The sequence below is a fragment of the Dermacentor silvarum genome, chromosome 10 (genome assembly GCF_013339745.2).
Source record: "Dermacentor silvarum isolate Dsil-2018 chromosome 10, BIME_Dsil_1.4, whole genome shotgun sequence".
NCBI classification, from domain to species: Eukaryota; Metazoa; Arthropoda; class Arachnida; order Ixodida; family Ixodidae; genus Dermacentor; species Dermacentor silvarum.
This window is the reverse complement of record NC_051163.1, coordinates 22,128,880-22,155,780: the sequence shown is the minus strand read 5'-3', so window position 1 is coordinate 22,155,780 and position 26,901 is coordinate 22,128,880. Positions and strand designations below refer to the sequence as shown.

The 26,901-nt window shown below is 47.4% G+C and overlaps 2 protein-coding genes across 3 annotated transcripts in view; both read left to right on the top strand.

Moving 5' to 3' along the window:
- Nucleotides 1–293: 293 nt before the first annotated feature.
- Nucleotides 294–15,563, top strand: LOC119465971 (uncharacterized). 2 transcript variants are annotated; one of them, XM_037726456.2, is made up of 8 exons: nt 294–658; nt 753–832; nt 4,174–4,406; nt 7,010–7,278; nt 9,768–9,830; nt 12,774–12,929; nt 13,384–13,441; nt 13,956–15,563. In XM_037726456.2, exons 3-8 carry the CDS (start codon nt 4,285–4,287, stop codon nt 14,839–14,841), a joined length of 1,554 nt encoding a protein of 517 aa, XP_037582384.1. In that variant the 5' UTR covers nt 294–658; nt 753–832; nt 4,174–4,284; the 3' UTR covers nt 14,842–15,563. The 2 variants fall into 2 exon arrangements, with proteins under 2 accessions (XP_037582384.1, XP_049513266.1); XM_049657309.1 differs by lacking the exon at nt 12,774–12,929.
- Nucleotides 15,564–19,496: 3,933 nt separating this feature from the next.
- The window catches only part of LOC119466077 (proton myo-inositol cotransporter), a 27,637-nt gene continuing 20,232 nt past the window's right edge, over nt 19,497–26,901 (top strand). Inside the window, exons 1-2 of the mRNA XM_037726564.2 lie at nt 19,497–20,109; nt 26,496–26,655. Coding sequence (XP_037582492.1) covers nt 19,701–20,109; nt 26,496–26,655 — 569 coding nt within the window. The 5' untranslated portion in view covers nt 19,497–19,700. The remainder of the gene's footprint in view (nt 20,110–26,495; nt 26,656–26,901) is intronic.

Below are 26,901 nucleotides of genomic sequence, written 5' to 3'. Positions count from 1 at the left end.
GGCGCGCGCAATACTGCCTCGACACGGCAGTTTGCGCGAAGTGCGCCATTACGTCTCTTAACACACTGTTATTTTTGTAATTATGAGAGAGAGAGAGAGAGAGAGAGAGAGAGAGAGAAAAAGGCTTACTCACGCTTTATCAAGAGAAGGCGACGAAACCGAAACCACATGCGACAAAGAATGTTAACATATGTTGACAGATATCCAATCTCCCACCGTGGGTAGGAGCCACATGCGTGATAGGCAACAACAACGACAGATATTTTCTATGACAAGATTTTTCTGTTAAGTGGAGCAAATCTTATTTACGGTGGCGAACAGTACGATTTGTATCGGTTACGCTGTCAACGTTTCACGAGGACTGCAATGCGCGCGCACCGCCCCTATGCGCGGCTTAGGCTTATTTGGCTCGTAAGATTATTCTTATTTTTTTACTTCTTTCGCAGTGCTATGCGACATCAAAATTTCCGCGTAAGCGGCCTCTGAGTATTCAACGTTGATTGGCATTTACTATATCAAAGCAATCCAGGCGCGTCTATGGCGGCGTTTTTTCCCAGTGACCATATGCCCACCGCCGAAGTTCTTACCAGCATCATGGGAGTCACTGTAATTGTATTGAATCTTTACAAGCTCGCCGTGTCCATCACTGGATTCGAAGGTGAGTGGCCCAGTTGGCTTCATTCGTTGGGCATCCCTCGCAGCCATGTATGATTTCTTTTTCTTATTTTTTTTCTCTCAATCTGTGCTCGCAGAAGTTGAAGATTGGCCTCTCTGGCACCACATATCTGGGCTTACGGAAGCGTTCAACTACATCGCCCTGGGCGTTTGCTTGGTGAGCGCTGATTGCTTCGTCACCTTATTTTGTTCTGTCGACTGCGTAATTCAGAAGACGTGCACCTCTAACGTTACCTTGAACACAGTGGCGTATATCTATAGTATATCTTTTTTCGGAGAGGGAGGTCCGGGGTTGGGAGGCTGGGTAGACGGATGTTCTCGCACGTCGTGTTATGCCAGGTATCCTGGTACACAGAAATATCGGAGGGGGAGGGCACATTTTCCATGTGCCCCCCCCCCCCCCCCTTCCCCAGCTGGCTACATCTCTACTTAGGCTGGTCGCCCTCAAATTTCGGAAGGAACCTGGCGACAACAGTCCTTCAGATCTTAGCTTAAGAAAACTGTGACGAAGTTCTGCTGTCCCGATTGAAGCGGCGTCAAAAATAATTGGACTGAAGGATGCTAGTACAGTTGAGCGATGTGTCTGATCCCATTGCGTGAATTCCTTCTTCGCGATGCGTACCGCGACTGCAGCTTCACTTTCGAAGTTCTGCATCATCATCCAACGGTCACACAAACCTGCGCCAATAAATATGTATATCTTCAAATTCACGCGATGAGAAAAAAAAATATTCATCGACGATTACGATACTCCCCAATGCGAAATTTGAGCGCAGCTGTACGTGCGTTTTCAAATCCGTTTCGTGCGGCACGTTGCAAACGGAGCGAAGTGTGGCGCGACTGCCTCGCTGAGGCGGCGTGTGGGCGCGATTCAGAGCAGCCGCCGCAGACAGACCTCCGCTCATACAGACGACGCGGGCTACTCTGGCGCCATCTCGTAGCCATCGTCGCCGCAAAGCCTGTCTTGCGCGGCACTATGCTCTTCTTCTCACGCTTTCGCCATACCCTCCTCCGCTTTCCCCCTCGTGCTATCTTCGCTATCGCCGTCTTTCATCTCCCGCTGCGCTCCGCGTTCGCTTTCATCCTTCGCTGGGCTCGTTCGCTCGGTTACGAGGGACGACGCCAACGCAGGACCGGGCTTTAAGAGCTGCGCTCTTAAACGTTATTCTTCCGCGAATCGAAACTATTTTTTTCGTTACTACATTTTCAACCCGGAACCAAACCTATAAAATAAATGGTATCGCTTTAAAAAAATTACAGTGGGGCATCAACCCTAACCCGTCGTGTCACCATGGCGGACACTCAGCTGTCGGTCGATCAGCAGGGCTAGGTCGCAGCCGAGCCGCACTCGTACTTTGTCAAGCATGTCTGGCCAGCGACTGTGCACTTGGATCTCGGTTACTCATGAGACCGAAGACGCACACCGTCATCCCATCCCAAATTCTGGCCACGGCTTTGCGGGTGCGCTATCACCGCAGGCGAAGTAGCGCATGCGCAGTGGGTCCGAAGCCCGCGCCCACGGTGTGCCCACGGCTGCGCTTTGTTTTCGCGCTGGCCGCATGCCTGGCCGCCGCCGGTACTCCACTTTCCTCCTTACCCTTTCGCCATACCCTCCTCCGCTTTCCGCCTCCTGGTTTCGCTGCACCCACCTCTCAGCTTTCCGCCTCCATCTTGCATTCTCCGCTGCGCTCCGCGTTCACTTTCATCTTTCGCTGTGCTCATCTTCCGCAGGAACGGGCACTTGAGAGCTGCGCACAAAATGGGGGGAGAAAGGACAAACTACTCAGAGGGGCCGCAGGAGTCCTGGCTCGAGTCCTCGTAATCTTCGCACTGTGGTGGATGAACAGGGCAAATTCGCTTATGATCACGCGGGGCCATATCTATATATCCTTCTCATTTTTTTATGTAATACGTTGGAGCTCAGTAGAGCCGCATAATGTTGAAAAATTAAGTTTATTCTAATCTTGGTGCTCGCATATTTACAAAGATGAAAAAGATCGTGCCTGTATCAGTAAATTACCCTTCTAAAATACCAAAAAAGAAAACGACCGCTCTTATGTAAGCCAGAAAAGTCGCAATACACGATAGACGGGTGGCGACGCCACCTTGAAATTCCCACACTAGCTCACCGTGACGTCATGGATTTAGATGGCGTCTGCTAGGACCCAGTTTTCTTTATCGGCAAAAATAGGCTGTATTGTGTTCTCAAAAACTTGGAGGACGCTTAAGCTTCGCCTTTAAGAGTAGAACGCGATACTGTTATCGAGACCCGTTCGCATCGCATCGTTCGCATACGGCAAGTAGGTTTCATTCAGTGCAACACTGAACGTTGGAAAGCCAGCTTACAAAGACCAATTGCTTACACCGATCCCCTTAAAGTCGGCTTCACTTTTAAACTGAAATGCATTGCTGGAAAGACGTTCTTCCAGGGGCAATATAAGTGGTCTTATATTAAAATGTGAAGGCCCTAGCACTTTTTTATTATTTAATTATTGTTTGCTATTGCCCCGACGCGCGCAGGTTTGCTAGAAATGCTGGAAAAGGGGTTTGTGTTTGAGTTTTCTCGTAGCAGAATTAGGTTTTCTCATTACATTAAAATTACAATCCGACGCCGAATAGTAAAGTTGTACTTTACCATTTTTCTGACGGATTTCACTGTGAGAAATTCAATTTTTGTTCACCAAAACCTTGCACCACGTGGAGGGCCTGCGCGGTCGATGTGGTTGGATGATTTTCTCCGCCACCCACGATCACACGCCCGTTGCCGACGCCGGATTTTCTGCGACACGGGGCCCTAAACGCTATCGCGTTAAAATAATATAAGAAACCGAAATTTGTGACGTCACACTGACGAAATTTCACCTTCATTTTCTCTTCTAAGAATCAGCCTATTACCGCGAAATTCGCGCAAATATAGTTATGAAAGAATGCGTTATCAGTCTAAATAATTTAGTGTTTCTCTTTAGTGTCTTTATTTCCTGCATTTACAGCATAAACCAATTTACTCCCTTAAGTGTCCCTAATGGCGCAAATCATGTCTCTGACTCGCACCTTTAGGCCCGTGAAGGGTGTAAGATCGGTTTCAAGTGTATATACAGTCACATCGACATATAACACTGTGCGGTCGCTGTAGAGCGCTTCTCGAATTTTCCTTATGTGTAATGGATGCAACTGCATGTGTTGATACGAGGAATGTGAAGTAGGGAAGAACGTTTCAGTGCCAACAAAATTAGCGAATCAGATGTTCAGGAAAAAAAGAAAGAAAAAAACTAAGGCTCCACGCGAAAAAAAAAAAATGATTGACCAAGAGAAGTCGGCGAAAGTTCATCTATGTTCAACATATTTATCGAAAAAAAAAAGTGGAATTCTTGGTCAAAATACGAACCAAGAAAGTACGGCCGAATTTTCGGAAAATAAAAACCGAAAACTATGAACTCTGTTTATAGGCCATTTACACGTGATATAAGATCACGAACTATAAAACGCCGCCACTCGCAGCTGATGCTGGTCGCGGAAGTGAACGACCACGCGAAGATCATCCAGGAGAACCTCGGACCAGCGGTCTAGAGGCGAGGCTCCTAACCCGGACCGGAGCGTCGCAAGACCGCCATGGCACTACTGGGACACGCATCGTTGCAGTTCATCATCATCAGCGTGAGCGGCATTGCGGACACTGCTCGCCTGTTTGCGGCCGAGTACGGCACTCCAGTCAGGTTGCCGTGCGACGAAAAGTGAGTAGATTCAATGCAAGACGCGTTTTTCTTTTAAAGCGAAGCTTTCTTTCCGAACCATCCCAGACTTTCCTGACCGTGGCTGCCAGCTGCTGCTGCTGCTGCTGCTGTTCGTGCGTTATCGCCGAATAGCTCACACTCGGCTGCGGTACGGCCGCGCCATCTGGAGCGATGGCTCATACTACTTCCCACGTAGCAGTGGAAGGGGGTGGAAGGTAGAGGGGGGAAGCCTGCGCATGCGGGTTGTTGGCCACTGGTTGAAAAGGCGAGAGGGGCCGCGATGAGACGGGAGAGAGATTAGGAGAGAGGGCACCGGAGCGGATGGCCTCACGTTGCGCATGCGTTGCGCCGTCTTGGAACCGCGTGGACGACCGCATCTGCGCCTCCAAGGGGAGGTCGGGTACCCCAAACAAATGGCGCCGAAAGCCGGCCGGCTTGCCTCTTTCAACCCCTATAACGATGGTTGCGTTCAAAGGTGCATTGCATTGCAGAGCTCCTTGTTCGGGGCATTCTTGAGCCAGATGAGAAGGGGCGCGTGAACACTGCCTCGTATGCTTCCTTGTATATATATTCCAACAGGGCACGTTGGATCTGCTGCATTTTATCTTTAGCGCAATAGATCCTTTTCGTAATTATAAAGCTAGCTTTCCTGCGAGGCACTTTACCCAACTAACGGTGGCGTAGTATTTCTTTATTTTTAATTTTTTTTTTTTTTTGCAAACAGCGTGTATACACAAGCACACTTTGATTCTACTATGCCGTGGAAAATGTATAGACGTGGCTCTTGTGTTAAACTGATGCACAGGAGACATGCCCGAGCATGTGCAGCTATAGCACTTCGTCTTCATTGGAACGATGGCAGGTGCCGCCATTAGTTGGTCAAATGTGCAGTGAGGGGAAGCGCACTTGAGTGTTAGGAAAGAAAGGGTCTATTCGGCCTGCTCAGACAAATCGCATTTCACCTCGAAGCGGTGATTTGGTGTGCTTCGTAAACGGCACGTACTTGACGATTGAACGAGAGTACCGCTGTGATGATTGGTTAGAAATGTAACATACGATTTACGTTCCTACGATATTGCGAATGCTGCGAAAACAAAGCTGCGGCATTACGTTTTTTTTACAGCCATTTTAAGTATGACAGAGCCGCTAGCGACGTGTTGCAACCGCGGGAACGACGCATCACAACGCCGAGCACTTCGTGCATTGGGGGCACGGTAAAGATGCCTTGGTGGTCAAAACTAAATATGACGTCACGGGAGAGCGCGAAAACTAATTTTGCTCTCATATTGCTTGTATTTCGAATTTTTGCTCTGACCGATAACTTGGGTTCGTGTATACGTCACATTTCATAATTCCTTTTGTTCTGACTTCTATGACATGCTGAGAATAGATCTAGAGCAAAACAATGGTGACCCGAAAACGGCGTTGCAGCTAGGTCCCCTCCAATGACTCCGTTCGGGATATTACATAAGGGTTAGCGTATACACATAAAACAAAGACAGGTGATTAACGTGAAATTCATGTGGCAACACCCACCGTCGTGACACAGAGTAGCTATGGCGTTCTGATGCTGAGCAGGAAGTTCCGGGTTCGATTCCCGGCGGCCGCATATTGATGGGGGCGAAATGCAAAAAAAAAGAAAAAAAAAGAAAAAAAAAAGAAAAGAAAAGAAAAACGCTCGTGTACTTAGAATTAGCTGCACGTTAAAGACCTCCGGGTGGTCAAAATCAACACGGAGTACTCGCACCACGGCGTGCCTCGTAATCATATCGTGGTTCTGGCACGTAAAACCCCAGAATTTAATTTCAATTTAATCATGGCGCTTAGGATGTGAGGGCGAGCAACTTGCAACCGATGGCCTGCGTAATGGGATATGCGTGACAGGTGGTGTGGTGTAAGGTCAATGATCGAGGGTGCTTCAAAGCAACAAAGCGGCGACGAAGGACAATCGCTGTTAAGCCGAATTCTGCTTTTAACGATGAAATGATGATGTCATACGAATAATGGGTTAATCTAGTCGCACTATACTGATTGAAGTGAGTTGCAGGTATAACGGCCGACGCGTTCTCAATGTGTTCATGTCTGAGAAATGGTGCGTGTGTATATACACACTTAAATATACTTTACACCGGCTCTGCATTGAGTGACTTAATGCTCCTTCCTAGTTTACCGCATATAGACCCGTGTAAGGGCCGCACCCACAAATTGGCAGCCCAAAATTTGGGGGAGGGGGGGGGGATTTCCAACGCAGAGGCAATCGCGTTTGGTGCCCCGACGCCGTGCGCGCGCATCGGCGAATTTTCGCGCGCTACGCACTTCCGCGGGCCGCTACTAGATGGCGAGAGCTGCGCGTTGACCTTCTGATGCAATGGTACATCCGGGTTGTGCTCAAGTCAAGTATGCGCCGGTACCATTTTGACCAAAAGGTTCGGTCCTATGTAAGAGCCGCACCTCGTAAAAATTGGGGAGAAAAAGTGCGGCCCTTACACGAGTCTATACGGTACTTCCTTCCTCCATGGTCGCCTCCGATCTGTACTTTTGTAATGGAAATCGGCGAGCACCCGCTCCAGCGCGACTTGAAATCGTCTTTATCTGCGTCGTAGCGTCGAGGCTGCCGACGAATTGAGCGCGCTGTCGGCGTTCGACGCCGTCTGGACGGATCCGCGGGGCGTCACGCTTGTCGGCGGGGGCGACGACGACCAGGGCTCCGGCGCAGCCGAGCTCCGCGGTGACCCGTGGGTGGACGCCTTCAGCGGAGACCTGTCGCTGGCCGCCGTTGACTTTGCCGACGCCGGCGAGTACTCGTGCAGCGCGCGCTACGCCGACGGCGAGGCGCTCACGGAGCCGCGGGAGTCCAAGCACACCTTACAGGGTATATACGCATGCGCAAATCCAACCGCGAGAGAAATAGAGACGCAGAGACAAACGTACAGTGGAATCTCGTTGATACGATTCTGCATAATACGTTTTTCGGGATAATACGTTTCTTTTTCTTTTCCCGATAATACGATTTGGTTGGGTAATATGATTTTCGGATGATACGCTTTATTCTCCGGTTCCCGTGAAGATCGTATCAACGAGAGTTATTGAATTCAGTGGTTACGCGTCGTTCACTCTCGCCTGAAGTCATCCATGGACTGGGGGAGCTCAGTTTATCCGAGTAAGGGGCTACTCATTCAGGAGACGTGTTCTCGGACGCGTTCACTAGAAGATATCACTTTCAGTGAGCGCTGATCGGCTGGTTGTGCAAAACCGTTCGAATCATCCAACGCACCGTGCACTATATATATACGTCACGCGAAAGTGATCGTCCGAGAATACGCCCCCATATGACATCCTGGAGCCTTGCCTGGTCGATTAAGGCCAGGACGCGGTGTCCAGGACGCGGTGTCCAGGACGCGGTGTCCAGGACAACCTTGGCCTCGTCAAGAAAGAAGATCCAACTCCGCGAAGTCCAACAGTTAAAAGTCCTCCGCTTGCGCACCGTTAATCATTTCTTACTCGCATTTGATGCGCATGCATCTGATAGCTTTTGGAAACAGTAGCAGCGAATGAGACCGGTTACTAAGTAGTTGGTGATCCATGATAAATCATGCAAATTCACACACTGAGCGAGCCCACTGTGAAGAACGGAGAGACGGCGCTTGTCTTCGTTTCCCTTCTTCCCGTCCTTGTCTAGTTTCCATGCTGTGAACGTCTAACTTGGAAACCACCTAATGACCAATTTCTTGGGGCTCGAGACATTCCTTGCAGTGCAGCAGAAGCTAGCGCTCGTGTCAGCCAACAAGTAAAAAGAGCCGGCTGGATTTTTAGAGGAAGGAGGAGGTCATCGCCCATTGTGCGTTATTGATCCTATCGTGCATCGCCCATTGTGTGTTACTGATCCTTCCGTGCAGCTTCCATTCAGTCGGCGTCGCGCGGAAAAAGATAGATGAGGAGCCCTCATGCAGTCATACGCTCGCTGATGGGAACGAGTTGGTTAAGAGAGAATGCTGGCACTGTATTAAATACACAATTAATAGCAATGCGAGACCAGTTAAGAGTGGTAGAGTACACTGTTTCAAAGTTGTATTCGGCATTTATTTTTGTAGAAAAACTATTTTGCAGCGGAGGAATCAAAGACTACAGCCAGACTTGCTTTCTTGAATTTCGCGCCCAGCTCGCAGTGCCCATGCGTCAATATGATGTCATGGACTTTCAACGCATTTGCTATTCTTTTCTTCTTTTGTATTTAGGCCATTTTTTGGGGTGGGGAAGAGATTCGAGAGTTTTTCACGTTTAAGTTTTTTTTTTTTTTTTGCACCGCCAAAACGCAAAGACGAACCCAACTTCAAGGTTGGGTTCGTCGCACAGTTCTTCCTCTTCTTCTTTTGTGTGTGTGTGTGTGTGTGTGTCTATGCGCTTGCGTCTTCTTCTTTCTGGGGTTTTACGTGCCAAAACCCATTCTGATTATGAGGCACGCCGTATAGTGGAACGCTCCGGATTAATTTTGACCACCTGGGGTTCTTTAACGTGCAGTACTATGCAAGCACACATACTTGCATCTTTTTCTCGCTTCCCAAGCATCCGTTTTAAATAATATTGACCCTATATGATCGGCGCTTGAGAATTGTAACTTATACCAATAAACTACGCTTTATATTGTCGAGGGCTGCTATCACCAGGCGCACGTCATGCAAACGGCGGGCACGCAAGGGGCGTTCACCTTGGGTCGGCCAGCGGATAAGACATTACGTTGTTTACAAACGGAGACCCTTGAAAGCTTCCGGTTTTGCCCACAGGAATAGCCAGGCTCGTGGGAAAGACAATCGCGAGCTGCCGTATACTGCGCCTGAACAGAAGGAGCCAGGAGATCCTCAACAGCTTTTCTTTCTTTCTTTCTTTCTTTCTTTCTTTCTTTCTTTCTTTCTTTCTTTCTTTCTTTCTTTCTTTCTTTCTTTCTTTCTTTCTTTCTGGCATATAGACCGATGGGAGGCGAGACCGGAAGTTTCCTGGGGATCCAACATCACCTAGATAGCACAAGGCCTGTTCACTCCAATCCATGACGTCATATGTTACCTGGCCCGACTGCCATAGAATCTAATGGGGATGCTACCGAGTAACCCGTGGGGATTCCGACGTCACGCCAGCCTTGGCAATGGAAATTTCGGGCCAGGTAGCATGGCGTCATGGATCACAGTGAACAGGCCTTGTGCTATCTATAGGTGGTGTTGGATCTCGGATGCAACAGTTTACCAAATTACCTAACCGGTCGGCGTCAGGTAGGGGCGGTAGTCGAACCCATAACAGTGTGACTGGGACATTCATGACCTGTTTTCTTCCCTATAGATAATCTCCGCCCCGTATATCTGTTCTTTCTAGTGTACGAAACGCCCGTGGCTGGACAGTGCGAGTGCGGATGCGAGCTCATCGGGAACGTGTGCCGTGAGTTGCTCTTGCGAGGCATATGCATGGTGGAGTGCTAATAACCATTGAAGCTTGCTGTGATATACATGTAGGTATATATACAGTCTAACTCAGATATATCGAACTCGAAGGGGATCGCAAACTAGGTCGATATGTCAATAATTCGATATATAAAATAAAACTTTAATACAAAAATTTTCAAGGGAATTTTACAGCTGTTCATTTACACGATAATTCGTTATATCCGGGTTCAATTGTATATATGTGTACATGTATGTATAGGATTGTCTTGGAGAAGACACCTTTATTTAGGTTCGAGCTGGCTTTATCTACTTGCCTATTTTTCTCTTTTTATTTGTTGCGACTGACGATTTTATTGTTGAAGTACGATCCACATGTGTTATTATTATTTTTAATTTCCTGCAAATTCCAACGCTAAATTCTTATTTTAAAGCTCATTTTTTGTATACCTAACAATAATTATCCGTTGCCTGCACAGCAGCGCTCAGTAGCCACAAGACATTCTTCTCCAGTGAATCAGAAACGTATACACTTAGAATATAAAGGGGAATGCCATCCGGCGTAGCTTTGAATTAACCATTGCCAGCGGCCGCTTAAAGGGGCACTGCAACATTTTTTTGAACATTCTAAGAAAACGTGCGCTTGTGATCTGTATAGACAACACTGCCACGGACGTGCGATCGAAAGAACTGTGATGGCCGCACTGGAACATCCTTGCCTCGATATGTGGCGCCAAATATTATTCCCCTACGTACATGCAGCAGGAAGCTCACAATATCGCGTAAATGATATCTGGCTCTCTCCTGCGGCTTTCGAGGTATAGTGTCCCGCCTGCATGACGTCATAAACCTCCGCGACAGCCCATCATCATCATCATCATCATCATCATCATCATCCTATATTTATGTCCACTGCAGGACGAAGGCCTCTCCCTGCAATCTCCAATTACCCCTGTCTTGCGCTAGCTGATTCCAACTTGCGCCTGTAAATTTAATTCCTAACTTCATCATCCCACCTAGTTTTTTTGCCGTCCTCAACTGCGCTTCCCTTCTCTTGGTATATCCGTTCTGTAACTCTAATGGTCCACTGGTTATCCTTCCTACGCATTACATGGCCTACCCAGCTCCATTTTTTGTTCTCTTAATATCGATTAGAATATCGGCTATGCGCGTTTCCTCTATATGACCCACACCGCTCTCTTCCTGTCTCTTAACGTTAGGCCTAACATGTTTCGTTTCATCGCTCTTTGTGCGGTCCTTAATTTGTTTTCGAGCTTCTTTGTTATAACCTACAAGTTTCGCACCCATATGTTAGCAGCGGTAGAATGCAATGATTGTACACTTTTCTTTTCAACGGCAGTGGTAAGCTGTAATGTCGGTAATCAGGATTTGGTAATGTCTGCCGTATGCACTCCAACCCATTTTTATTAGTCTGTAAATTTCTTTCTCATGATCAGGGTCCCCTGTGAGTAATTGACCTAAATAAACGTACTCCTTTACAGACTCTAGAGGCTGACTGGTGTTACTGAATTCTTGTTACCTTGCCAGGCCACTGAACGTTATCTTTGTGTTCTGCATGTCAATCTTCAACCCCACTCTTACACTTTCTTGGTTAAGGTCCTCAATCATTTGTTGTAATTCGTCCCCATTGTTGCCGAATAGGACAATATATCGTCTGTAAACCGAAGGTTGCTATTTTGTAACTCTCAGACACCTTTTAGCAGAAGCCAAGACTGAAGGGTTATACATACGAGTGCACAGAGGGGGAACAAATAAGAAAAAGTAAGAAAGGAGCAGTAGGCAGGGCATCGATATAGGCACTGCTCCAGCTCAGAGGAAACGTGTTCATTGAGGAAGAACGTGGGAAAGTAAACACTTGGAAAGTTTTCTGCGGGAATATATATTCATTGAAGGATATTGTAATCACTCTACGTGTTCTCGAACTTGCGGTGGCGGCCCCTCGATAAAGTAGCGATATTTGTGACCTCATTCTAGAGGACAGGTGCTAGGCAGTGCTAGCTGTTGCTGCGACGGCACCTGTTTCCGAGTTGGCTGTCGGGTTCAGTTATTGTGACTTCTTCATCTTTTAGATCGCAGCTCTTAGGCGCCCGTTCTTGCGTTGAGCGTCGGCGTCCCTCGGTGTAACCGAGCGAACGAGCACAGCTAAGGATGAAAGAGCGAACGCGGAGCGCAGCGGGGGATGAAAAACGGCGAGAGCTAAGAGAGCGCGAGGAGGGAAGCGGAGGAGGAGAGTATGGCGAAAGGCTAAGGAGGAAAGTGGAGTGCCGCACGAGACGTGCTCCACCGCGGCGACCAGGCATGCGGCGAGCGCGCCCACCGATACCATATATGGAAGCAAAGCACTGGCATGGGCTTCGGACCCACTGCGCATGCGCTACTTCGCCTGCGCCGCCGCCGCTAGAGAATGCGCTTCCGCGCGAGTCACGCGTTCCCGTGTTCATGCTTCTTTCTGAACAATGAGCGACGCAACCGCTGGAAATGCTTCGTCTGCCGTTGCTGCTAAACGAGCTGCCCGAGCAGAGGCTCAGCGCCGCCGCCGAGAGGACCCTGTCGTTCACAATCACATTCTTTGCCACGCATATCGTGAATTCAAAACACCTGGACAGCTGCGCTCAAAATTCGCGTTGGGGAGTATCGTAATCGTCGGTGAATTTTTGTATGTATAATGCATACATGCATGCATACATGCATGCATACATGCATACATGCATACATGCATACATGCATACATGCATACATACATACATACATACATACATACATACATACATACATACATACATACATACATACATACATACATACATACATACATACATACATACATACATTTGCATGAACTTTCCTACTATCTGCGGACTTTTCCTTCAGTGGGCACCCGTCGGCTGACCTGAACCCTGGCGCCTGTTTCTGAACGCAGTGGCGTGCAGCCCGGGTCAGTATGGGAAAAGCGGCGCCTGCCACCTCTGCTCCGTGGGCAGCTTCAATGAGCGCCACGGCGCCCTCTGCTGCCAGCGCTGTCCCTTCCTCTACGTCACCTGGGGCCGTGGCGCCACGTCGAGGCAAGGGTGTTCCGGTGCGGCCATCACAGTTCTTTCATAGCACGCCAGAGAGGTGACGCGTCGCTATGTGCTAGATTAGCAAACCTCATCCGCGGTGTCAAAGCGGGGGAAATGAGGCACGCGAAAGTTGCCTGCACTGCCGCCCCCATCTGCCCAACTCCTATAGTCTGTCGATCATATTGTTCTGTATATAGTTTGGCTAGACACTATACGTAGTAAAAGTATACAAAAAGTATATAGTAAGCGTTGTCATCCTACAGCGCCGACACTTTCGATTTTTACTGCGGCAACTGTTAAAGGCAGTCACCTACTTGTTTCACTCTGCACTCTCTAAGCGTTGGGTGTGTTGGTCGCAGCGCGTATAATTTCACCGACCACAAAACGCCCTTGAATGTGGAGTGATAACTGCCGGCGACTGTCGAATATTCTTACTCGTATTGCAATGCTTGTCTTATGAATTTGTTCCAGGTGTCCTTCACGACTTCCTGATTGGCTTGGCAGTCCTGGCTTGCCTCTCCATAAATCTGTAATTACATACACCTTTTGTCATTTTAATGCGAATAGCTTTCTTTGGCTACTCGGGCAGTTTTCTGAATCCGCGAATGCGGATTCAGAATCTTGCATGAGGGTGAGGGGAGAGAAGCGCCGGAAGTCGGGGAGGAGAGGAGCGTTCCCTGATTGGTCTCTGCCAGCGTCCGCGTCGCGCGTGACGGCATGACGTCACTCGTCACACATGACGTCATAGGAAGAGCGCCGTCGGTACACTGTGAAACACGGTCAACACGGTGCCGAACGAGAGCGTCCCCTGCAACAGGTGCGAGTGTCAAAGCCGAGCGTGTTGCGGCTTTGACGACCTAAAAGCGGGATGTCCTTGGAGTCTTTCTAATTTATGTACTTGTAAGGGTACTTAAGTGGGATACGAACTCTATTCGCGTACTTAGATAATCGTCTTTGAGGGTTTCTGCATAATCATATGCACAAAAGAAGAAAAAAAAAAGACCGATATAACATTTTGCCATTGCGCCTGGTTGCTGTTTCAGGTACGCGCTTTTCAAGTTTTCCGGACCCATTGTCCTCGACTCCCTGTGCGAGTACGTCTTCAAAGAAGCTAACGCCTCCAAGTTGGGACCGGGCGCCGACGTCTCGGACGACGCGTTAGACGACGGCATGCCAGACGACGTCTTCGACGGAATCTCGAGGCTCATTACCCGCCTCAAGAAACGGAAGTTGCCGAAAGCCTCGGGTGAAGAAGATGCTCCTCTTCTGCCTGCTTCGGAGCCAGCCGTCGAGCTAGAGTGCTCGGACGATGACGTCGACCAGCGCGTCGTCTGCTACAATCACGACGCGTCGCCCGAACCAGCAGACGACGCTCCGCGGATCGTGCCAGTGGGTTCTCTTCGACATCCGAAATTTCCGAGCGTAATTAGATCCGGTGAGGACGTTTTCACCGACCCCGGACACTCCATCAGTGAACGAAACAATACTTCGCCAGAAGGAGAGGACTCCGGGAACCTCTCGGATGTCGTCGCACTCGTTGGAAGTCCCGAGGCAGATTGGATCTCGTCTGGCAGACGACGGTGGATCGGCCGGTATGACGTCACAGTCGCGCGGACGTCGAAATGCGAGAGTCGACATCTCCTAATGGCCTCCGCTCTAGCGGACGGTCTTTCTGAGCGAAGCGGCGGGACCTCGTCGTTACCCGAACAACGTGCGACTTACGACGTCTTCGCCGGGCGTTGGTCGAGCACCGAGACAGCAGACTCCGCCAGCGACGTGTCGTTCTTGCCAGACGACTCTCGAAGTTGCTCTACGGGTGCGAATTCTTACGGTACCTTCGAACGCAAGAGTGGCAGTAGTAAACGAACTCGAAGACCCGCAATTTCAGTCGGGGACCGCTGCGCCCTCCACGAACTGCAACAACGTTAGCGAATTCTTCGTCGGATGGTGCCAATAGCTTAGCGCCAATGGCACCCTGGAAATTTCGTTCCGGGCATTATGAAACGAATAGTGCGCGAAAGCCAGCGAGCTACGTCGACGTTAAACCCGCGTCAGAAAAAATTCCTAACCCGAGCGCGCGTGGAGACACAAAATTGGCTTCTGGAGAAACACGTCGCGAGGAGACGGATAAACGCGAAAGACTGGTTCCGTCGAGGTTCACCCACAGCCGCTATAACTCAGGGCACGACAGTGCTACCGTTGTGTGGATTGATGACGTATCTTCGGAAAACGGCGAATCAGAGAGTACGAGCGCACGGACACGTGACAGAGCTGTTCCGTCATGCTTACGTTACAGCGACGGGGAACAGACGGATGCCGTCACGGAAACCGCCGAAAGCGGACAGTACTTGATGTCCTCAGTGGCCGACTCTTCTTCCGAGACGGTCTGGAACTGTTCGTGAGGAGGTTGAATTCAGGGAACCAGGCAGCCGAAAGGCCTCTAGAGCGACAATCGAAGCGAACGCGCCTTGGGGGCAGAAGTTCTTGTTCCGGAACGATCCAGACGTTTGACAAACTTCGCCAAAGCTTTTGAAGGGCCCGTTTTATACTGTGCTACATTCTCGAGCGTCTTTCTCTTTTTTTGCTAAATTAAAGAGATGTCGTCGAACCTGCCAAGCAAACGTAATGCGACACTTGAATACTATAGTTAAATAAACGAAGACAAAATGCGCAAGCGTATACAGTTGACTCCCGTTAATTCGTACTCAGGCTAATTCAACTTTTCGCTTAAATCGAACGTACTGAAATGTCCCGGCGAGAAATCGCACGTTGCTATGGAAGAAAGAATCGCTTAATTCGAACTCTAAAGCATGCCACATTGTTTAATTCGAACACCCACCGACCCGCTTCGGCGCCCTCTCATGCGCGCAGTGCTTACTATAAGCTTGAAAACGCAATAAACTCAGCAGATGATGGTGCTGCTTCATTTATGTTTTATTATATGACTAACGCTCCTTCCGCTCATGTAGCAATCCGTTGCCGGTTGTTTTATGTCGAGTCACGCAGAGGCAGCGTTTAAACATGTTGGCGCTCTTCGCCTAATGCTAGTTGAAGCGCGCGCTTCAAAAGCAAAGAAACAAAGACATTACAGGCTACTTCAAACAGTAAAAAAAATTGAATTCGTTCAGCTTGCTGCCGTTTAATTCGACCTTTCGCATAACTCGACCAAATCTTGTGGTCCCTGCAAGGGTCTCGTTAATGGGAGTCGATTGATCTATGTAGTTAAGAGCACGCGATTCACGAATCAAGCTCACGAAAACGAGTGGGCTTTTCCACAGTCACATTGATGATGTGGAAATTCAACATCCTTATTTTAGTTTATTTTAATGCAACCATAGACGGTGCGGAAATGTTGCATATAGCGACGACATTTTGTTTCTAGAGGAGCCTATAGCTTCAGCTCGCGGGTCTAACCCAGATTTCCCTATTATGGAAAACGTAGAAATGCTCTCGTTAGACAACTGCTGAATCGATATGAATAACCGCTAATTGCGCAGCCGATATGAATGGAATTTTGTTGCATTTAAGACTTTCTTAATTGTACCACAGTAGGAAGGAAAATATTTATAGGGCTTGACATTTCTTCTATTTTTACAAAAGTGCCACATCGTAAGTTCAAAAAAAACAACTAAGGCGCATAGTTTACGAATCCGCAGCCTTTCACCAAAAAGAGAGATCGCTGTTCTGTAAACTGCATCTGTTCTAGCATCTAAAGTGGACAAACATGAAATACGAGCTTACAGCTTAGATACTTATAATCGTTTCAATTCCTACAAGGGGTATTTATTGCTAAGTCTTACTCAGAAATTATAGTATATATATATATATATATATATATATATATATATATATACAGGGTGTTTCAGCGAACACTTTCAAAAATTCTTAAAGGTTGCCTGTGGCAGATAGCACAATTCTAGTTCATGAGCTGGTCTACTCGAAGAGGCGGACATTACTTGCACAATTCTTCTTTCTGGGGTTTTACGTGCGAAAACCAGTTCTGATTATGAGGCATGTCGTAGTGGAGGGCTCCGGATTAATTTTGACCACCTGGGGTTCTTTAACCTGCACTACAACGCAAGCACACAGGCGGTTTTGCATTTCGCCTCCCTCGAAAATGCGGCCGCCGCGGCCGGGATTCGATCCCGCGATCTCGTGCTCAGCAGCGCAACGCCTTAGCTGACTGAGCCACCGCGGCGGGTCATTCCTTGCACAATAAATTGAAATGCGTAATAGGATAATTAACAAAAATTCACTAATTAAGTTTTTTACTAAGTACCTGATGGACCATATTCCAATTTACAAGTTGTAGCTGTGGACTTCGCAAGACAGATCCACTTGGGACGAATTCTCGGGATGACGCCAGTTTCGAGATATTAATTCCCGAACTTTGCGGAGAAATGCATTGGCGTTCCAGTTAGGTTCTTAACAAAACGTCGCTTTTTGCAATGAAGCACAAAATTAACTGGAACGCCAATGCATTTCTACGCAAAGTTCGGGAATTATCATCTCGAAACTGGTGTCATCCTGAGAATTAATTTTAAGTGGAACCGCCTTGCGAACTCCATGGCTACAATTAGTAAATTGCAATAAGGGCCATCAGGTAATTAGTTAAAAACTTAATTAGTACATTTTTATTCATTAGTCGATTATGCATTTCATTGTTTTGTGCAAGTAATGTCCGCCTTTTCGAGTAGACCAGCTAATTAACTATAGAATTGCGCTATCTGCCACAGGCAACCTTAAATAAATTTTGAAAGTGTTCGCTGAAACACGCTGTATATCGGAGTGGTGTATAGCGTATCAATTTTTTCCGAATTACAAGTCTCAATAGGTGCAAGTTTACAGAATTATGATATTGTCTTCTACTGTCGAGTTAAAGTTGTAAACTGGATTGTTCGTTTTATTACTTTAATTTTGCGCCTTTCTAGACTTACCTGTAAACAAAAAAGAAAAGCTCATGTGCCCAAATAAGAAATCTCCCTACAGTCGGTACATTTTTTTACATATTTACTTTTAAATGTAACAAACCTAATCAATATCGGCACCGAGAAAAACGATTTCTCCTTCCTCATGTATTTAGATAGGAGCGTCCGATGTAACTCTTCTTAATAGTCCGGCGACATGTTTGTGTTTCTTGAAGATGGCGGGTTACACCTTGCCAGTTAATTGCGAAACGTTTCTATAGAGGGTAATTTGTAAGTGCTGAAAATTAGCGGCAGTGTGGATGCTAGCACGACAAGGGCACGGCAAATGCAGGAAAACATTGCAACCCTACAAGGCGAACAGTCCATGAAAACACCAAATATGGACCACCGCACATGCTGACTCGCGCACCTCCTGTGCGGATTCTCGAAGGAGGCACTTACGTGTATAGCCTCCGAGATCCATCCCGAGGCCATGGTACAGAGCTTCGCAGTCGGTACGTGCCCGGGGTAATGTCCACGGAGCTCTTCTGGCACTTCTTTACGGGGCTATAGACCAAATACCCACAGCGGAACTCTTAAGCTACTACCGAACGCACGGGTTGCTGCATGGTAGACAGCGTTGAATAATTCCTAGATGACTATACAGGGAGTTCCTCTCTCGCGCGGGAGGCAGCTCGTAAAACTCTATGGGGTACAGTTTTATGAGCTGCCTCCCGCGCGACTGGTCCAGAATTCAGTCGCCATTTTGTAAGTTAGATCTATCATCTACTATTCCTTATATCCATCTCATTTACTCCCAAACCCTCTGCTGACCCCAGTTAGGTATCAGCAACCAAAGTTAGACAGTCACGGGTGCGGACATCAGCAATTTTCATCTATCCTTCTTTCTAATTTAAATTAAATAAGCAACAAACTATTGCTACTAGCAGTGGGCACGCCCTTTTTGCCTGCAGTCAGAATTTCGGATTCCGGATAGGTAGCCTTCTGGGTTACCGGAAAGAAAGATCTGCTTTGGCTACAAATGCTGAAATTGTACTACTCTATCCTACTCGCACCAGGGATGTTTTTCAACTAGATATTTTTTTCTGTCTCCGCCACGTACAAGGGCAGCTTCAATTAAGAGATTGATCTCCACCTGCATCAACTTCTGCTAATTTCTGTGCTCCATATTGTGACGCCTTGCTGTGCAAACCCTTGTAGCGGAGAAGAGAAAGCGCCGAATAGAAGTTCCTTCTGTGAAACACTTAAGAAATAAGCTTTTAAACGAGCGATGAAACGCTTGAACAACTAACGTGATGAGGGTTGTAGTGTGGGCTCCTCCGCAATAACACTCGCGTTGTGGGAAAGCCGCACTCCACGCTGGATCATGTTTAAGGTGTTGCCGTAGGAAGTGCTGCATTATGATAGAACTGCACATGTTGTTTGGCATACTAGTTCTGTCTGGTTTTACCATGACAAATGTCATTACCTGTTTTTGGTACAATGTCGGTGATTTTGCAACAATGAACACCGACGCGAAGGAACCGCACACAGCTGACAGTGGCGCCACGCAACGCGCACTTGCCGAACCCCCCCCCCCCCCCCCCCAAAAAAAAAAAAAAAAAAAAACCACCCGCGCACACCCTAGCGGTCGCTTTTCGCAACACTCTCCCGACAGAAGCAGTCGATTTCATGCGAGGAGCCTTGTGAGAAGTGAGAGTGGCTGTCAGGTGGTGGGTGTTGTAGGGCGGTGCAATCGCTTTCCTTAATTAACGTGATCCATTAACCGGGGGCGACACACATAACTAACCTGGCTGCTGCGACCGCGGGACGCGATCGTAGCACGCACCGTCCAAGCTGGCGCGCGAGACCAAGTACGACATGAATGGCTTCCACAATGAAGAAGACGAAGAGCGTCAAAGTATCATAGCCGACGGTCCGTCGAAGCCTCCCAAAGTGCCCATCACCCGCCTGCTGATATGCACCACGGTGCTCTCAGCTGTCGGGGGTTTCCTCTTCGGCTACGACACGGGCGTTGTGTCCGGTGCCATGATACAGCTTCGGAGTCACTTCCAGCTCAACTACCTGTGGCAGGAGCTCGTGGTTTCGGTCACCATCGCGGGCGCCTGGGCCTTCGCGATCGTCGCTGGCATGGCGACGGACGCGTTCGGACGCAAACCCGTCATACTCGTAGCTAGCTTCGTGTTTACCGTGGGAGCGGTTCTCATGGGAGTAGCTTTCAACAAGGGAATGCTCCTTGGCGGACGCCTCATCGTCGGCGCTGGCATAGGTGAGTTACCGAATCGGTTGCTTCGGCGCCGCGCGCGAGATCTTGCGCGTGCCTCGCCAGCAGCTGTGTCATCGGAAGTGCATGCGATCCGTGCTTTCTGGCGCGGCGCATGCTAGCGTATTAAGTTACTGTGACTCATAAGCGCGTCTCGGGCGTGCTGTCCAGATGTTTTGCACACTCGTTTGACTACGCACCGCCGAGACTCTCGGCTTGTCGAACGACCGCTTGTGCGCGTGCTACATGGCTATCTAATTGAATAATGCAGTCGCGCACGAGAGCGCCAGGTGAAAGCTGTGAAGCGTTCCCCGATTTCAAACTGTTAGCCCACTTGAGTTTTTGGAAACGTTGCACGGCCGCAAAGCTGAACTTTTTAAGCGAAGGTATCAACGTTGCCACGAACCCGCCCACCGTCCGGCGATCGCGGAAAACTACGCCGATCGGTGGACGATCGGAAAAGTACGTCGCGGAAATCAGCGCTGCGTAATTCGTCGAGCGAGATATCTCGGGGATGTGTTACTTGGTCAAACAAGTGGTGCACGGCACGTGCTTATATTTCCTGGCAGCTCTCGCTGCGCGCGTTGCCGCAGCTGTTTGCATGCGCGCGGGGCCAAAGTTTGTGCGTTTACGACCGTGCCAAGTTCGCGCGCCCCACACGTACTGCAGCTGCTGTTCGTGTCCGCATCTGGGTCGCTGATTTCGTCGAGTCGGCGTCTCTCTCGGCGGTGTAATATGATATGCCGCCTGCCGACGACGCCGTTCTCAATTTCTCATCGCCAATTCCTGTCGCGTGCGCGGATGGCGGGCGGCGATAACGATTAAAACTCCGCGGCCCCCATCGCTCGATGCCTTCAAATGCTAGCGCACTTTGCGCGCTCGTGCTTATATGGTGTTGAGCCCGTCCCTATTGTTTCACGAGTCGGTTGCCAGGCGTTGTCTTAAGGGGGCTCAGCTTTCAACATCCGCCCGTTATCCTTCGAGAGACGACGTCATGTCCCCAGACAACGCAAATGCATCCTCAGTAAGTTAAGTCTCTGGGATGTAAGCATCAGGACATTAGTACATCCTAAGGATGTCCTGCACTCATCAAAAGGCTCCTGATCAGGTCCATTTGTCCGTCCCAAGTAGATACTGAGAACATGCCAGGTACATAGTTGGAGGACCATGTTAGGATGATGTCAGGACGTGCTCCAAGGTGTTGTATCCTTAGAACAGAGACATACTTTTCAATTCCTTTATTTCGGCACGCCAACGGGCAACCTCAAAACACACGGAACATTATCGTAGCGCGCATGCCCATTTAAACAAGTGGCACCCGGTTACACATGCGTATTGGTGTTCACTTGTTTATCACCGCCACTCGATAACCACAACACGTGTAACATATCGCGATGTGAACACAACACAAGGCATTACTGTTTGACACTGTAATTAGAGGGCAATTTATTATTTACAAATTGGGTTAATATATGCATGACGCAGCTTGGATATGAGAACCCATGCTGTAGGTCTCAGTTTTGATATCCGTACGCTTTCACGTGCTCTGAAAGCTCAGAAATGTTTCCGTCTTTGTTTCTTGCCACGATTAAAAAGCAGTTCGGTATCAAACGAACTATCTTAGGTGCAGCAGCACCTATGCACTTTGAGATCTATTTTTGTTACTTCAAGAGAACCGTCGACGAAAGGTGTGCTTTGGACACCACGACCAATAATAGTAACGGAATAATAATAATAATGATGTTTAAAACAAAACAATCTACAAATAAACTTTTTTTAAAAATTTTTTGCAGTGCGCCATTTGTATTTCGTTTTTGGTTATAGTCAATTTCGTTTGGGCAAGCATGAAGCTTCCAAATAAGTACACCTGGAAGCAACGTCTTGATAATATCCTGCTGAGGGCATTGCTCGGATATTAGGTTCGCGATAATTCCAGCAGTAGATGTTGTGTTTAAAATTCATCGTGGGCATGGTGCTGTAGACGTCCTTAGTATGTCCCATGAAAAGCTAGGATATCCAGGATCATTCCGGGACATCCACGGGATCTTTTGTGTTGTCTGGGTCCTGTCACATGAGCTATCAACGACTGGAGGAAGTAGCAGCGCATCACATAACGTAGTGTGGCAGCTTGGTTTCTCTTGAATCTAAGTCCGCGTACGTGAGACACACAGAGCGCTAGGCTATCGTTTTCTCGTATGTGGAAGATAAACAAGAAAGTGAGCTCTTAGTGTGCATTTGAGTGTCGCGTCTGTGAATGGAAGGTTCTGACCTTGACCTGCTTTGTTAAAATGCACTCCGCTGAGCAGCCCGAGCTGCCTCACGAGTAAAAATTAATGTGGTCATGCATGGTTTTATTCCTACTTTAGTATTTTGAGGAAAGTGTGCAAACTTAAAAAAAGAATTGAGTACAAGTTGAATAACCTTTGCTGTCTGACTTGTGTTCGATTCAAGAAATCACTCTTCGAAATTGTCGAATGTGTTTCTGTTGGAATATACGGCGAAAAACACTTATTGGAGTTTTGGGGGAGAAAGACTAATGCTGGCGGAGATTGCTCCGAATGATTCTGCTGCTGGAGAACTGCAATAGTACAGAGGCACCAATTCCTGACTTGAAGGCGCGGGGGCAGAGATAACTCCTGCTGGATAATTTTCCGTCATTCAGTGAAATGCCTCGCTCTTAGGCAGCCTACAAATTTGCTGTCTTGATATAGTCAAGGCACTTTATTATTTGACTAGTCTCGCTACGCTTGCATGCATCTATTGGAAACAATGTGTGGTGCTGTAGTACCATGCATATCTCCAAGGAACACAACACTGTATGCACACACACACATAAGCAGCCCATGTATGCTTGGGAGCCTCCCCTCAAGCAAAGGGAGACTTTGAGCTCTGGTTACTGTCATGCTGAACCAGATAACCAAAAGCAGTCGTTAATCATATATAGAAGCTCATCAGTTGACTGGACATTCAGTTCTGAAAGGCATTACAGTGCAAGTATTAAGTAACTTAACTAAGCCTGTCTTTACCAAGCGGACTCTACACAGAGCTTACACATTTCACTTTGCTTAGAAATGAGAAAATGTACGGTATTCATTTTGAGTCAAAAGTCGTTTTTCTCTAATCTTCATATTAATTTCTATTAGGAAATTTCACTATTCAAGCGCTCCTAATAATAATGCTTTGGAACACTACTCATGTGCTTTTGTTATTTGATCTACCCAGTCTTCCGAGCCCATATTTACAAGGTTTTTGCTCTTGAACCATTTGTGAGAGAAGTTATTGGTCAATTCTGATGTTGGACAAATTAGCGAAGGCAACTGGCCGATGGCAAACAGCGCTTGCCAATGAGCAGCTTTGAAATTTGGCTCCGGATTCAGAGCTGTCTATCCCTAAGGGATACTAAAGTGCAAGTTGAAATAATTCCTGACTGGTTAAGTATTCTTTCAAGAGTGTACAGGTATATGACCTGCCGTGATGGCGTAATGGCTATGGCACTGCACTGCGAAGCCCAAGGTTAACGAGATCAAATCCTGGCTGCTGAAGCCGCATTTTGATGGGGGTGAAATGCAAAAAAACTCGCGTGTACCGTGCATTGGGTACCCTTTAAAGAACCTCAAGTGGTCGAAATTAATCTGGAGTCTCCCACTACGGCGTGTCTCATAATCGTACTGTGGTTTTGGCACATAAAACACTGGAACTTAATTAAAAATTTTGAGAGTGTAATTGCATTTACTTGACTGAGAAAGGGTGGAGGAAATGAAGGGTACTCTTTTCTTTGCCGAATTTCATACACAGAGTCTTATGTCACGGATTAAAGATAAGTCTTTTTGCGTATTTGGGCTTGTCAGTTTGAATTCAAGGTTTTTTTAGAGTGCAATGTAACCATTGCTTACAGGTAAAACAATAAACGAATCCTGCACAGAGACTTCGAAAATTAATACCATGGTAACCAAGTGCAGAAGCTTAGTGTGGCATTGCCACTTGTCTCTTAGTTTTGCTCCTTTTCTGCCTTTACCACACCTCTGCTCATGGAAAGACGAACCTTTTTGGTATTACAGAAGTGTAATGTACCAATGTAGTCTTATTATTCTTGCTTGGTGTCCCTATAGGCAGATATATACTGCGATTACGGGAGGGAGATATCAAATACATTTACTAACGATCTCTTCGTTGGAGCCATGGGCACTGCTACCACATTGTCATTGTGGGGATTACTGGAACCATATTGACTTGTGCAAGAGGTGGCAATATACAGCCTTCTGCAAAAATATGCGGGCCACTCCGTACCTTCGCCGTATATGTTGTTTGGTTGTGTGGTGCAGTTCTTGTGATGGTCCTGATGATCCAGACAACTGGATGCCGAATACAAAAGTTATGTTAATTTCCGAGGGCGTTGGAACAATGTTTGGCATACCAAAAAAATACCCCCTTAAATAAGCTGCAGTAACGTAACTCATATACTTTGACGAATACTGTACATTTCCACTGTTTACATTGCAGAGTCAAGACTACACTTATTTGGCTGCTGTAACTAGGTGTAGAAAGCATGCAGTGCCATTCCTAACACTGTTGGGCATGGGCTCACACAGTTTGGAACAATCCAGCAGGAAAGTTAGAGAGCTCTTGCCGAAATCGTTTGCAACACTTTTCATTTGATTGCAGAGGCAGAAGCTGAACAAGTGGCCATGATTTTATAGCGATGCCTTCTGCTTGATTCTATGGCACTCTTATCATCCACCTTTAAAGGCCGCCTAATCCCACTGATAACGCGAATGGAGCGTCGCTTTGACTACTGACGAAGTATGAAAAGGAATAGCATCGAAAAAGGCACCGCCACAAGACCGCGGCCAAACATGAAGGACAGCTTCCTTTCATTTTACGGGTTGTACGATAGCATACCGTGATATCAAAAGTAAAAACATCTGACCTGTCACCTCACGTCTCTTTGTACATGCCACATGCCTGCTGTACATGCCACATGTACATGCCACATGTACATGCCACCTGTCTGCTATAAAGTTTCTTATCATGTAACTGCCAGCCTGCTTACAGCAACTTCTCTCATTGCGAATGTGAAGCGAGGCTGACCAGCTGTTCTTATTTATAGCCTGACTGTTTGAAGATGGCTTTTCATGCTCCCCGCAATCTAGTTTTTTTTTTTCCTCTTTTATGTTTTGTTCAGGGTGGATCACACTCTCAGTGTCGCAGGCGCCGATTTAAATTTGGCAAGCTCGCTGGAATGACTGACCAAGTAAAGCGATTATTTACTGGATCACTAACTGGTGTACACAACTCATGCGTACTTCCAAAGTTTCTGAAGTTGATCTCACCATAAGGATGCAGTAGGACAAGTCGACTATACCTGCAAAGAAAAAATGCAATTTGTAAGCACAGGTGATTGTGCACTGGACATTGTCTGGCCTTTTCTTTTTCTTTAAAAAAAAAGTCATAATTTTATTAACCACATTGCTTGCCACAAATGCTAGGGCATCATTACAGTGTACTGGCCTTTCATAAATGAGGCTGCATAAATGTCTGCATTTCCCATTTCTCTAATGTTACATTTGTGACTGGACAGGACGTGAACAGTTCTGGCAATGTAATCACTCTGTGGGTGCTCAAAGGGACAACTGGTCAGCACCACTCTGAACTCTGAACCGATTTATATTTTCGCTTCGTGAGGATTGCCTGTCCTCCTTTCCATTTTTGCTTACCTGCACCACTGACGCAGTGGCTATGGCATAATCAGCAGTTGAGGGCAAGGTCGTGGGTCTGACTCCCGGGTGGGGGTGGTTGCATTCTGTGGAGGCAAAATGCAAAAACACCCATTTATTGTGCTTTGGCATCCAAGTTAGGAGAGTGCTGGCGCAACATTTTCCTTGTTTTCATTTTTTTGCTTAAGGTCCTCGACATCAAAATCCAAGAAAAATGAATAATGGAAGGAGTCTGAGCTCCCTAAATAATTTACCATAAGAGATTTTCTACAACCAGTTCTGGTTTCGTTTTGCAGGAGGTGTGTGTGTCAGGACATCTTGACTCTGAATGTGGTCACGTGGTAGCAGAACATTTTGATGTTCTGACACTTGCTCCGGCTCGCTCGGGTCATTTGATATTCTGCTACATTGGGCCTTGCAACGAGTAGCAGCATACCGGACGACTGAGCAAGCCGTGGCGAGTACCAAAACGTTGCATTGCAGATAGTCGCTAAACAAGAACAACGTTCCTCGTAAACCCTCATGAAAGTTTTGTTTAAACCAATTCCAACAGCGCATGGGTTATGCATAATTTTATTCCTTTTGATTGGTCTAAATGAGTCTGACGGTCTTCATTTATGTGTGTACCGTCATTTATGTGTGTACTGCTGTTAACCAGCGTGTGTGGTTATCCCACAGGCCTGGCATCCATGACTGTGCCAGTCTACATAGCTGAGGTGGCCCCAGCCGAACTTCGAGGATTGCTGGTCACGATCAACCAGGTTTTTATCACCGGGGGACAGTTCATCGCCAGTGTGACTGCTGGCCTGTTCAGCGGTGACACTGAAAATGGCTGGCGGTGAGACACGTTTCCTTGTTCTTTTGCCAAGCGAGGCGTCACATCCTGCACACTAGATCATTCGTCAACAATTCCTAATTGTAACATAGCACAGAATGACGTACAACCAGAGAAGTGGAAGACCTTACAGGATCATTATTTTCGCAGATACCAATGCAGAAAGTGCATCTTAATTTTTGGCATCGGTACAACTGTGTGCTTGCGAAGTGAGGCATTATCTAGTGGAAGTCAAGGATTGGTCATCGC

Bases quoted from the DNA above. Each gene is read 5' to 3' on its own strand.
- LOC119465971 (XM_037726456.2), top strand. From the start codon at position 4,285: ATGGCACTACTGGGACACGCATCGTTGCAGTTCATCATCATCAGCGTG. The intron at 9,831-12,773 runs GTGAGTTGCTCT...TTCTGAACGCAG, and splicing joins GCTCATCGGGAACGTGTGCC to TGGCGTGCAGCCCGGGTCAG. The intron at 12,930-13,383 runs GTGCGGCCATCA...AATTTGTTCCAG, and splicing joins GTCGAGGCAAGGGTGTTCCG to GTGTCCTTCACGACTTCCTG.